The 12484-nt window shown below is 35.6% G+C and overlaps 1 protein-coding gene across 7 annotated transcripts in view; it reads left to right on the forward strand.

Moving 5' to 3' along the window:
* The window catches only part of dnm1b (dynamin 1b), a 46412-nt gene extending 42270 nt beyond the window's left edge, over window positions 1-4142 (forward strand). For 4 of the 7 annotated variants that reach the window (XM_016285921.1, XM_016285922.1, XM_016285924.1 and 1 more), the window contains 2 exons: window positions 411-608; window positions 3477-4142. In XM_016285921.1, coding sequence (XP_016141407.1) covers window positions 411-608; window positions 3477-3537 — 259 coding nt within the window. In that variant the 3' untranslated portion in view covers window positions 3538-4142. Of the gene's footprint in view, window positions 1-410; window positions 609-872; window positions 1637-2358 lie in introns of those variants that run through there. The other 3 variants (XM_016285926.1, XM_016285928.1, XM_016285927.1) reach the window with 3 other exon arrangements.
* The last annotated feature ends 8342 nt before the right edge of the window (window positions 4143-12484 follow it).

A 12484-nucleotide genomic window follows, 5' to 3' on the forward strand; every position in this document is an offset into this window, starting at 1 on the left:
GTAGAGCCCTTTGAAGCTGCGTTGAAACTGCAATTTGGACCTTCAAACTGGTCCCTGTTGAAGTCTACTATATGGAGAAGAATCCTGAAAGGTTTTCCTCAAAAACCTTAATTTCTTTTCAACTGAAGAAAGAAAGACATGAACATCTTGGATGACATGGGGGTGAGTAAATTATCAGAAAAATTGTAATTCTGGTGTGAACTAATCCTTTAAGGCCATGCAATCTGTCAAATAGATGTTTTAGCATGTGTTAGACGTTTCTATAAGTTGCTAGCATGTTTTAACATTTTAGTTGTGTTCCAGTGTTAATATTTTAGTTGTGTTTTTGGTTGTTTTAAAGTCCCTACCCTTGTTTTTTATGGTTAATTATATAGCTAGATAGATAGATAATCTTTTTATTTTCCCAACAGATCTCCAATGTCTAGTCCCACTCCCCAGCGTCGGGCCCCACCCGGGCCCCCTCGTCCAGGTGGACGCACCGTCCCAGGACCCCCTACTGCTGGAGCACCTCCTGTGCCATCCAGACCTGGAGCCTCTCCTGACCCCTTCGGCGGCCCCCCGCCCCAGGTCCCCTCTCGTCCCAACCGCGCCCCACCAGGTGTCCCAAGGTGAGTCAGAGAGAAAGTTTATTCATACAGTAATTGTGCAAAACATAATTACCTACCTGATATATAAACAAAAGTAATAATGTTCCAGTGTAATTGTTCAGATGGTGCACGTGCAAATGAAAGGAGGTCTTTGAAATATTTAATTGAATTAAATACAGCCTAGTGGCCATAGAATGTGTTTTGAGTACTGTGGGGAGTAATACAAGTATTAATGGTGTTGAGAGCAATGATCTACAAACTACCCTCCATTTACACCCTTTACAGCCCTTCTGCCCTGACCTGATCCCTGGTCTTTAACACAAGAAAGACAGATCAGTAACACTCTTCCTGCTATTTCTACTTCTCTCGCCTGTCACAATCCATTACTTTTTCTCAGCTCACACAGTCCAACTCAGAGACCTGCACTAACAAACCACTCACACATTTTTTCAACTACGCTGGTTTTCTTTCTCCATCTCCTTGCCATGTGCATATTCATTCAAACATTGTTTTAAATCATTCAGTTCATGTATTGTTTGTACTGTATAGTAACATCAGTGCATCAGCTTTGTGAGATCATTCTCTCATGATATACATGTTTGGGAGGAAATTGTGAGGAATACTGACCAGTTAAACGGGACAAACCATGGAGATGATACATTTTTGCTTCCTCCCATTGCCTCTTTTCTGTCGACCCATGTTCTCCTCAAACTCAGTCCCACTAAATCCCTTCCACAATGATTCCGGTTATTGTTTCAGAATTTCTATCAGTGACCAATGAGGAGTTACGCAAATGGTATGTCCGACATATTGTCCTTATGTGACATCACCACGTCTTTGCATGGTTTATCTTTAAATGTGTTAACATCTGCTGTTCCCTAACACCTGTCATTCACTAGATATGAGTATACCAGGCTGTCTATTACTGTCAATTCGTTTGAGTATTTTATTTTTCTAAAGTCCTAATTTAAACTATGCTTAGAACTGCCAATTAATTTTATAAGGAAGAGTTACCTGGTTGAACAACTCAGTCTTAAATGTATGTTATATATTTAGTTTCTAGCAATAGTTGTATTTAAGTTAACATGGTTTTAAAATAAATAATAATTTAATAATATATAATTTTTTACTAATATTTAATTTAGCAATAGTTGTATTTAAGTATATTATAAATGAACTATTGTGACTATGCAATTATTTTGTTTTATTTTTATATTTAATTTAACTTAACTTGGGGCATATAGATCCTTTTTAACACATATAGGTTTTTGACATATACTTGGTGTATGGCATGCTGTTTATGTTTTTGTGTGATGTGTGTTCCTGATACTTTTCTATTATTATAATTTAGCTTAATTTCTTTCTTAATTTTTTTTTTTTTACAGAAAGTATTTATTTGTGAGACTTGTTCACAACATGCCAAATGTTCAGTAATGGCTTTGCTAACTTGCATATAGTTTATCATGAAACATCAAGCCCAGGTGAATTGGTTTAAACAGTTTTAATCCCAAGTTTTATTATTATTTTTAAATATTCTAAATTATAAATGTATAGTCTGATTTATTATTCCTGTAGGTGTTTAATAACATGACATTAGTAGTTCATGAATCTCTGATGAATCCACCTTGTGTGTCATACAGTATATGTTCATTTTTTAGAGTTCATTGTTACTGCCTTTGTCTTCGTGTTCTTTTGTGTTGTTCCTAATTGTGTGTCTTTCCCCCTGTTTATACATCTGCGTCCATTAATCTGTCCGTTGTCATCTTTGAAGTCGGAGAGCGCCAGCCTCCCCCACCAGATCCAACAGAGACTCGCTCACTGAGCATTAACACTGGTGATCAGCAGACAGAGGAAAACACTGACCCCTCTGCCACTGTATCACATGCATGCACACAAGCACAGTCCACAAACATATCACATGTTTACTTGAAAGAGTATTTACTCTTACACAATATACACCAGGAATATTATAAATTGGTCTAATAACTGTATACCATTCACATGAGCGCAGATGTGATGCCATTGTATTCCATTACCAGCATATACAGTATCCTGTATTTAGGAATGAAGAACACTAGTTATAAAACGCACAGGGATTGTCCATGTTCCAGCCTATTTCACAGTTTGCTTCAACATTTATGCACATGGATGCTAGATGACACTGGCATGTTTTTGACTTTATTAGCAACAACTAAGCCTTAACCAGCATTTGACCAGTTCTTAACCCCTGAATAAAAGTGACCTGCAAAAAAAAAAAAACATGTTACTTGTCCTACTGCTTCATTAAATTCTATGTTGCAGTCATATTTCTTAACAATGAACAAGTTTCATCTTACTCTTCAGGATTTTTATATTGCCTTATATAAAACGGTTTGGATTTTTATTTTATTTTATTGTTTAATAATAAGCACGTTTTAACAAGTTTTTGAGATTCTCTGATTTAATATAGTCCCTATTAATGTCTGAATGTTATATTGCACCTTTCTGATATTGATTTACATTAAAAGCGTTAACAGTAAATCATACAAAAAAATGTAAGCATATTCAGAACTGGATTAAATTTTTAAAAAAATGCTGGAGCATAATTATGTTTCTCGATAATGATTCTCACACGTGCATTATTCCGCAGATGGAAAAAATATAGACTAATGTTCTCACAGCTGGAGCTGTTAAATTCTATGTAAAAAAAGAGAAAGAAATATTATATATTTTTCACATTTGTCATCACCATTACATTCACAAGTGCTAAAGTTAACTTAAGTGAACAAAAACAAGCCATCATACCCACTTGACATTGACAACCCCATTCTTTCTACTATCCATGCTGTCATTTCCCAAGCTTTTTTCCGTTTTTTTTTGTTTTATTTGTTGTTCTTTTTTGTCTTTTAGCCGTCCAAACAAAGGAAGCCCTTCTCACAGTGAGAATCCACATCCTTCATTTGACTCTTAGAGCCAATAGTCCTTCCTCCTCATCCTCCTCCTCTCTTTCTGTCTCTCCACTGCCTCTCTTTCTCTGTGCTTTTCCTCTGACCAAGTGCATCCTGGGATTGCTGAATGCCGAACGTTACTGCAGCAGCAAGTACGGATAAAGTGGCTGAAAGAAAAGTCAGAAAGATAAATGAAGAATGCGGGAAAGCTCATTCCCTCTGTCTGTAATATATACACTAATCACATTGTAATGGGCATCTGAATACTACGCCCAGTGTGGACTTGTCAACATACAAAGTCACTGCCATGTTAATTATACTGAAGATGCTGTGTGGTGTTTGTGTTTACACACTAGTCAATGTCGACTTGATCTATATAGAGGTGTCACACGAGCTAAAGGTGTAAGCTTACATTCCTGTCTGCACGCCAGTATACAGAATAGCGGATACACAAAATAAACTTCACGATTTTTGCACTTGTTATGTGGTACTGTGTGTGAATGTATTCTTCCTGAAAATTTGAACGTTATTTGATCCCACAGTGTTTGTTTTTGTTATATGTCTCTTGTATTTTCCCTAGCAAACTAATATGTCCTGTCTGATTGAAATGTACATATATTAGAATATATATATATATATATATATATATATATATATTATGAAGTGTCAGGTATGAAAAAAGTCTCAGAATTATGTTTATACTTATACTTTCAAGTTGATGCGATTTATTAATTTGTTGATGCAGTAGTGGAAAATGTCAGACCAAAGAGAATGGTCTGCGGTTGAAATGTTATTGATAAATAAATTCAAGAATCCTTCATACCCTGACATGAGTTTAAATGAATATAGCATCTGTTCTGACTGATTATATGGTGAACAGATTCTGTTACTGTGCTGATGTATATTTGTTGTGCATCTCTGGGAGTTGTGCTTATGTTGCCTTGTGTCGACATGTACATTTACTAAGTATTGATAATGAAGTCATTGTATTGAAAATGAACTGATTGTACACATACTGTATATGGAGGGGTCTGCGGGCAACACCAAAATCTCCACTCTGTAGTGGAATGGGTGCGTGTGAATCTTACTGCTGCCATGTGTATCTTATTGTGGTCTGGTGTCATAAATTGGCCAATGCTTTGTGATGAAATTAAAGTGTCTTTGTGTGGAAGATAACAGTGAGTTTTGTGATTTTTTAAATGTACTTTACATTCAAGACTTTAAGGTTTGAAACTGACTTTCAAAAATGAACCCAGCGAGTGAAAAGTGTAACTGCTAGCCCTACTTTGTCATTTATATACTGTATGTGACCTTGGACCACAAAACCAGTCATACGGGTCTTTTTTTTTTACATTGAGATTTATACTCAATTAATAAATAAGCTTTCCATTGATGTATGGTTTGTTAGGATAGGACAATATTTGTCTGAGATACAATTATTTGAAAATCTGGAATCAGGGTGCAAAAAAAATCTAAATATTGAGAAAAAGTTGTCCAAATGAAGTCCTTAGTAATGCATATTACTAATCACAAATTAAGTTTTTATATATTTACGGTAGGAAATTTACAAAATATCTTCATGGGACATTATCTTTACTTAATATTCTAATGATTTTTGGCATAAAAGAAAAATCAATTAGTTGGACCCATACAATGTATTGTTGGCTATTGCTACAAATATACCCGTGCAACTTTTTGTGGTCCAGGGTCACATATAAGTACCACTGATCTATGTTCCACAGAATAGCATTTGTAATGTCTCACCCATAAAATATAAATATTTGAAATTAACTATTGATGAAAACGCTTCAGCTAAACAGTTATTAATACACATTAAATTCTCAATAAATAAAATATACCATTCAAAAGTTAGGAGTTAGAAAGATTTTTGTTTTTAATCAAAAGAACAGTAAAAACAGTAATATTGTGAAATCATTTTTAATATGCTATTTGTGCTCAAGAAATATTTCAGTATTGAAAACAGCTGCTTAAAATTCTTGTGGAAAAACCTGATACATTCTTTTCAGGATTACTTGAAATAGTTGCAATGCAAATATGAATCTGCTTTATGAACGGATATCTGCTGAGCACAACTGACCCTCTTAGAGGTTCAAAACCAGTTCATCTGCTTTAGCTGAGGAAATTAGATGGTGATGGGAATTCCCTAATTACCAATGAATACTCTGTGCAGTTGATGTAGACTACAGATAACTTTGTAAAGCACACAAGGAAATGCCTGTTTTTAAAGACCAGATGGCTTTTGAAAATACCTCACATAATAGGGAGGAAAAATGTGTGTACAAACAGACATTTCTTTACAGAAATCAATTTTGATCTGCATCACTGATATTAATTGCTAATCAGGGAGACGTATGTAATGTAGTTCTCATTCACCTCCAGTCTCAGCCGGAGTCAGATTTTTAGGGTCAAAGTGTTTGTGCTTGACTCACAGTGTGTGGCTTTGTTTATGTTAAGTGGGTCAGCAATACATAATGTAGTTGTTTCATCAATAGAAATACAGCAGGAGTGCTTTGGCGTGAGGGAGGAGGTGTGCCGTACATGACAGTAACAACTTGACTTTTCCTGTAATTATATACTGTATACACTGTAAAAAAATCCGTAAAATTTATGGTAAAAAAACAGCAGCTGTGGTTGCCAGAATTTTACCGTAAAAAATACGGTAGCAACGTTTTAGGTTTTACGGTTTTAACTTAAATTTACAGTTAAATACCGTAATTTCATTAACTGATATAATGTTAATACACCAACCTATTGAAGTACTGACATCTGTTTTGTACCTTTGTAATAGACTAATAATTGTAATTAGCATTTTTACAGTCTTTTACCGTTAAATTCACAGTCATTTTTTTACAGTGGCCTAATACCAGCCAAGTTAGCCAAGCACAGTGTATGTCAATGGAAGTTTTTTTTGCATCGCAAAACTGTGTTCTGGTAACACACATGAAACTGAAATAATGCAATAAACATTCATTTAACAACATTAGGTGTAACACACAAACCTAATATACAAAACTGATAAGAAAAAAACTAAGAAACATAGTTATTTCAACAAAAAAACATCAAATTTGAAATGTAACGCAGGGAATTCTGGGAATGTCAATTTACGGTTATTCACTGTAAATTATACGGTCTTTTTCATTTCCAAAAAACGGTATACTACCGTAAAATTAATGTCCAATACATGTAATGTTTAATACAGTTTTTCACTGTATATAGTAGGGGAATTTACCGTTAACCATTTAACAGGTTTTTACTGTAGCATTTTTACAGTCTTTTACCGTTAAATTCACAGTCATTTTTTACAGTGGCCTAATACCAGCCAAGTTAGCCAAGCACAGTGTATGTCAATGGAAGTTTTTTTTGCATCGCAAAACTGTGTTTTTTGCTTGACTGGCAAATTTAGTTGTTCTTTTTGTTTAGTTTTTAACAACTGTGTCAGTTTCTCCTGTTGTACAACCAAAATGTGATCTTTTAATACAGCATGTATGTACTGAAAAATGTATTTGTACTTACAATACAAAAATATTTTTAGTACAACTTGTTCTCCAATTATACCTCTTAAATTTGGATTAGCAATGGAAAACCTCACCTTGCTTTGTAGTATGATGTAATTTCGCTGTTAAAATTGCTATTACATTTTCCAAATTAAAGTATTACATTTATCACTAAAACATTTTAAGAAATGTATTCATTTCAAGAAATCATTTCCAAGATCTCTCTGACTTGTTACTGTTGTGCTGATGGCCAAAGGTGTTCAAACTGCTTAACACAAATGAGTGCTTTCACATTATAATGAGCCACATCCCATCCTTGTTTAGCGACAAGCCCTTCTTTTGTTTTGCCTTTTTTGAGGTGTCACTTAATTGTGAACTGTTAATAGCTGAACAAGAACTATTACTGCAAAAAGACAGTGGCAATATTATGACATGTCTCCAGTGTAACCTATAATATAAGACCATTTTTAAGTAACTGAAAACATTTGACTGTTAAATTGTCTCTTTACGGAAGGCTTTTGCACCTCAAGAGTATATAAAAAAAAGAGTTTAAAAACGAAATACACTTAAAAATAAAGGTGCTTAAGAGGTTCTTCACAGCGATGCCATAGAAGAACCATTTTTGGTTCCACAAAGAACCATTCAGTCAAAGGTTCTTTAAATAACCATCTCTTTCTTACCTTTTTATAGTATGAAGAACCTTCTTTCGCCACAAAGAACCTTTTGTGAAACAGAAATGTTCTTCAGATGTTAAAGGTTCTTTATGGAACCATTTAGACAAAAAGGTTCTTCTATGGCATCGTGAAGCACCTTTATTTTTAAGAGTGTAAAGTCAAATGGTGATATATAAATTCATACTGTGAGATTAAAAGACGGAAAAGATAGAGAAGATAGGAAAAAAGATAGAGATGAAAAAGTTAGAAACTAAACAAAAATAACAAAATGTGCCAGACAAACAAAGAAAACAGATTTGCAAGGGGAAAAAACTGTACTGCCAGTCTGTGACTTCCAGTGACATACATTATTGCTGTGTACTTGGCTAACAGTCCAGAGGGAGAATGAAAAAAGTTTAATTCTTTCTGGACACCTGGCAACTACAACGTCTTCAGTGGTTAAAGACACTACTGTGCCTCACTTGAAAAACATAACCTAGTCTGTTAGTGAAGGAAAACAAGAAACACCTGTAGTACAGTAAAAACGTGGAGCTAAAACAAGTACATACACTATGAGATACGTTTAAAAAAAAAAAAAAAAAAGTACACAAAAATATTTTTGGATGACTGGAGCCCAGCAAAAATATTGTAAAAGAAGGAATAGGCTATAACTACTGTGCAAAGAACAGTTACTCCCTTGGGGCAAATACTTTTGCAGTCCCCTTGAGTTTTAGACATGAGTGAAAATGCAGTTAAACTCCGTGCGTTTCAAATGCAGCTCTCGGATTGGCGGAGAGATCCATCCAGCGCGTCTGCAGCGCACCACACACACTTCCTCTTCAGAGCGGGATGGGGGCAGTTTCTGCAGTTTGAAAGTCCCACTCAGAGCTGGTAAATATAAACATAATAGCTGGGAATTTGTGTTTTTAAAGAAGATGGATTATAGCAGACAACACTCGCAAAATATGGACATCAGAGAAAGGTAAGTGTAAATGACATTCGGCTGTGGAATATGTTCGGGTACGTTTGGAAACGCCTACCGAGAACCCCCTAAATACAGACCGTTAAGTTCACAGATTCCTATACATATGCAGTGTAATATAAGTTGGCGCCAGTGTAAAGTTATGGCGGTTTATGGAATGACGGAACATGGAAGTGATCGTAATTGGTCGTTTTATTGCTTAATTCTGCAGCTTGAAATGCTGCAATTTTTCAGGCTGAGTAAAACAGCTTGTAATCTCAGCAGTACAATGGTTCTTTAACCCAGCCCATTGTGTCTATGATCACCGAAGCGCCCAAGCCACAAGTTCATGATTACACGATAAAGCTGTGGAGATTTCCTCTGCTGACAGAAACAACTCTATTCATCAGCACAACAAGTTATTAGAAGCAGCTGTATTAATGTATTAGAATTCAAATTTGCAGAAATAATAAAACATCAATTCTGAGTACAATTTCAACTTAGAAAGATGCAGTTTTGTGTGCTGAACTGTGACCTCTGACCTCCCACTGCTGCAAGCATCTGATATACTGCTGGGCTGTCAGAAGGGATTTCCTTCAGCATGTTCAGAAAACCTTAATTAAACCTAATCATTGACACTCTTTCTGAAATGTTATTAAATCATTAACAAATTAACAAGAAGTCGAAGAAGAACACCAGCCTCATACATCAAATTCATGTTAAAGTAGTGTGACGTTTATGTCAGTTTAGCTCTGGCAACTCTTGACTCTGGCTTCTTCATTGTTGGATTTAATCAGCTTTTTTGAGTGAATTAAGATAATTTGAGAGCTTCCTGCAGGGTTCGCTTGTCTATCACTCTGTCATCAGAATTCATGTCAGAAGCGAGTGCACTAACCATGTAACACCTCCGGCTGTGCCCATAGGAACAGACTTCACAGGGAATCTCTTCGGCTACAGGATCCATTCCTACCCGGGGGGCCGTCAACAAAGAAGCCCTGTAGAGAAAGAACCAGACCTACAGACGGCAGAGAGAAGAGATCTTCAGTGGCACACATCAGATCTGTCAGGGACAAAAGGCCATTGGCCGTGAGCCAGCAGGCAAAGTAGAGAACCTAAACACATAAAATGCACATGAATGGAATGCTTCTGTTTAATGCTGCATGACCGTTTCAAAACAAACCACACAACATTAACCACAGTCTACTGATTAACTGTTACAGCAGACCAGTGCAATAATGCATGATCCATGTGCTATAATTTATGTTAGCAGTAATTAATGACTATGTTAACAGTCACAAAGTAATATCAAACAAGTAAGAATAATAGAATCTTTCACGAAACAAAAATGCATGGCAATATACTTTAAAATATAATGCAATATATTTAATAATACATTTCCAGCTAACTACTGTATATTATATTTTGTCTTATATGCATGGACCAGTATATATTGATATGTTTAAAAAAATATACGTAGAAATGAAGACAAAAACGGCACTACATTTTTTCATGTTATACTGAAACACTGAATTTCTCTTTCATGATTTATCACATGGTTTTACATAAAGCTGAGCACAAATTCATAAACTTTTATGACTTCATTGTTTGCATAGTTACACATTTCATATATGAAAATATGTGTTAGGGTATGTCAGAAAAAAAGGGATTACTAAAACAAATATTAACATTTTAGGATTTTTCAATGTATATAAAAAAATGGAAATTCCTTATGTATTATGAAATTATTATTCTTTATATTTTCAATATGCATATTGATCCTTAATTTATACAGAAATATATTTTCTTTGTGTAAGGAAAGCCAATGAATAGTGGGGATTACAGTTAAGGAGCTCACATCTATTTATATAAACTTTGTCACATATTTATATCATGTAGACCAGTGGTTCTCATTTTCAGTCACAACGCAAAAATGGGTTGCAGATCTGTTCTGATAGGGTGAAAAAAATAAGTTCTGAAGTTAAATCAGTTTAGAACTGCTTATGTAGACATGCATTTTTCTCAGTTTTGTTTCATCCTGTGATTCCTGCAGTCTCAGTGCTGTTAGACCTGCTGAGAGGAACTGGGGGAAAGCTGTTAGCCAAAGTTCATCTGCTCAAGTTAAAGTGGCCTCAGTGGTCAAAACTGCGGTAAAGAACAATACAGAATCTGCACCCAGAAAGAGGAGGAAAATTCACCCGTCTGGTTTCAAAGGAAAAGGTGAGTGATTGTTGATCTAATTACACATTAGAATTAAGCTCCATTCTGATGGAGATGCATGGATAATTAAACATTCACTGATATTGTGCACTATGTGCCACTAGATGGCAGTGTTGAAATGCTCAGACCAAACTAATCTTTCCGTAAAGTAACTGTTTCTCTCTGCACAAGGAAATAATTCATGGAGTTTTCAGCTTTTTTCAGACTGTTTAAAAACTTTTTAGCTTGATAATGATAGATTATCAATATAATTTAAAATCAGTTCACATAATAAAATATTTGCATATTTTTGAAGCATATCCTATAAGACCACAGACTATTACCATGGTTAAAATAAAATAAATATATTAATTAATTAATCAATTAATTAATAAAAAAATAAATAAAAATACTTTTATTCAGAAAGGATGCATTAAGTTGATTGAAAGTTCTCAAATAAATAAATACATATAAATGTACACTACAGTTAAAAAATGTGGGGTTTATTCAGCTTGAGTGCATTACGATTATTAAAGGGGTCATATGATGCGATTTCAATTTTTCCTTTCTCTTTGGAGTCTTACAAGCTCTTGGTGCATAAAGAAGATATGTAAAGTTGCAAAGACTAAAGTCTCAAATCCAAAGAGATATTCTTTATAAAAGTTAAGAGCAGCCACACCTACCTAAAACGGCTCGTTCTAACAGATTTGTGCAGATTTTGCATAACGCTGCCCAAATGTTCACGCAAAGGAAGAAGACGTAACTTTTATTCTCGCTGTAGTATTGTTGCTGCCACCATGTCGTGGAGACGCTGTGTGTTTCGCTGTGAAAGCAAAACTACTTTGTTTGGTCTTCCAAAAGAAGACGGTATCCACTTCGTCATGCCTAGAGCTGATCCTTGCTGGTTGCTGAGGAAATACAACAACTTTGCGCTGTGGGTCACCGTATCGGCTTTCACTGTGGACGAAGCGGAGTCCAGCTGCAAGCCTCCTTCGTTGAATCCGCCAGCCACGCCGTTCTCAAGCCCGCTGCCTCTGCTCACTCTAGCCGTTCCTCACTCTAGCCCCCGGCCTCTGGTCACTCAAGGCTGCCGCCGCTCACTGTAGGCCGCCGTGTGTGACGCTGTGTTTCGTTGTGAAAGCAAAACTACTTTGTTTGGCCTTCCAAAAATGGACACGACTAGAAATCAGTGGTTAAGTTGTATTTACAACACTGTTCCAGAACACTTCAACCCAAATATTCAGATGTGTGCAGCACATTTTATGGAGGACTGTTTCCTGATCCTGGTAGAGTAGACTACAATGCCGGCTGTACTGACTCACAGATTGTAAGTAAGTTTTTTATATTTAAAGAGTTTTTATATTTTTTATATTTAAAGCGAGTTTTTTGAGCAGTATAGAGTAGCGCTTGTTGTTTGTCATTTCTCCGATCACAAATGCAGACATGGTTTTATGTTTACGCGGCAACGCGTAAAAAGACAGTATAAGTCATTATAATCCATAATTATGTCCCCACTGGATGTAACGAATGCCTCGTTTATAATGGGTTTTCATGTTTCTGAATCATCGCTCCGGCCGGACAGGGCATCACAGTATGGTAAGGGGCGTAACATTTCCGTCACACGCTTGAGGTATTCGGCCAATCA

Source organism: Sinocyclocheilus grahami, unplaced genomic scaffold (assembly GCF_001515645.1).
Source record: "Sinocyclocheilus grahami isolate Dianchi unplaced genomic scaffold, SAMN03320097.WGS_v1.1 scaffold203.1, whole genome shotgun sequence".
Lineage (NCBI taxonomy): Eukaryota > Metazoa > Chordata > Actinopteri > Cypriniformes > Cyprinidae > Sinocyclocheilus > Sinocyclocheilus grahami.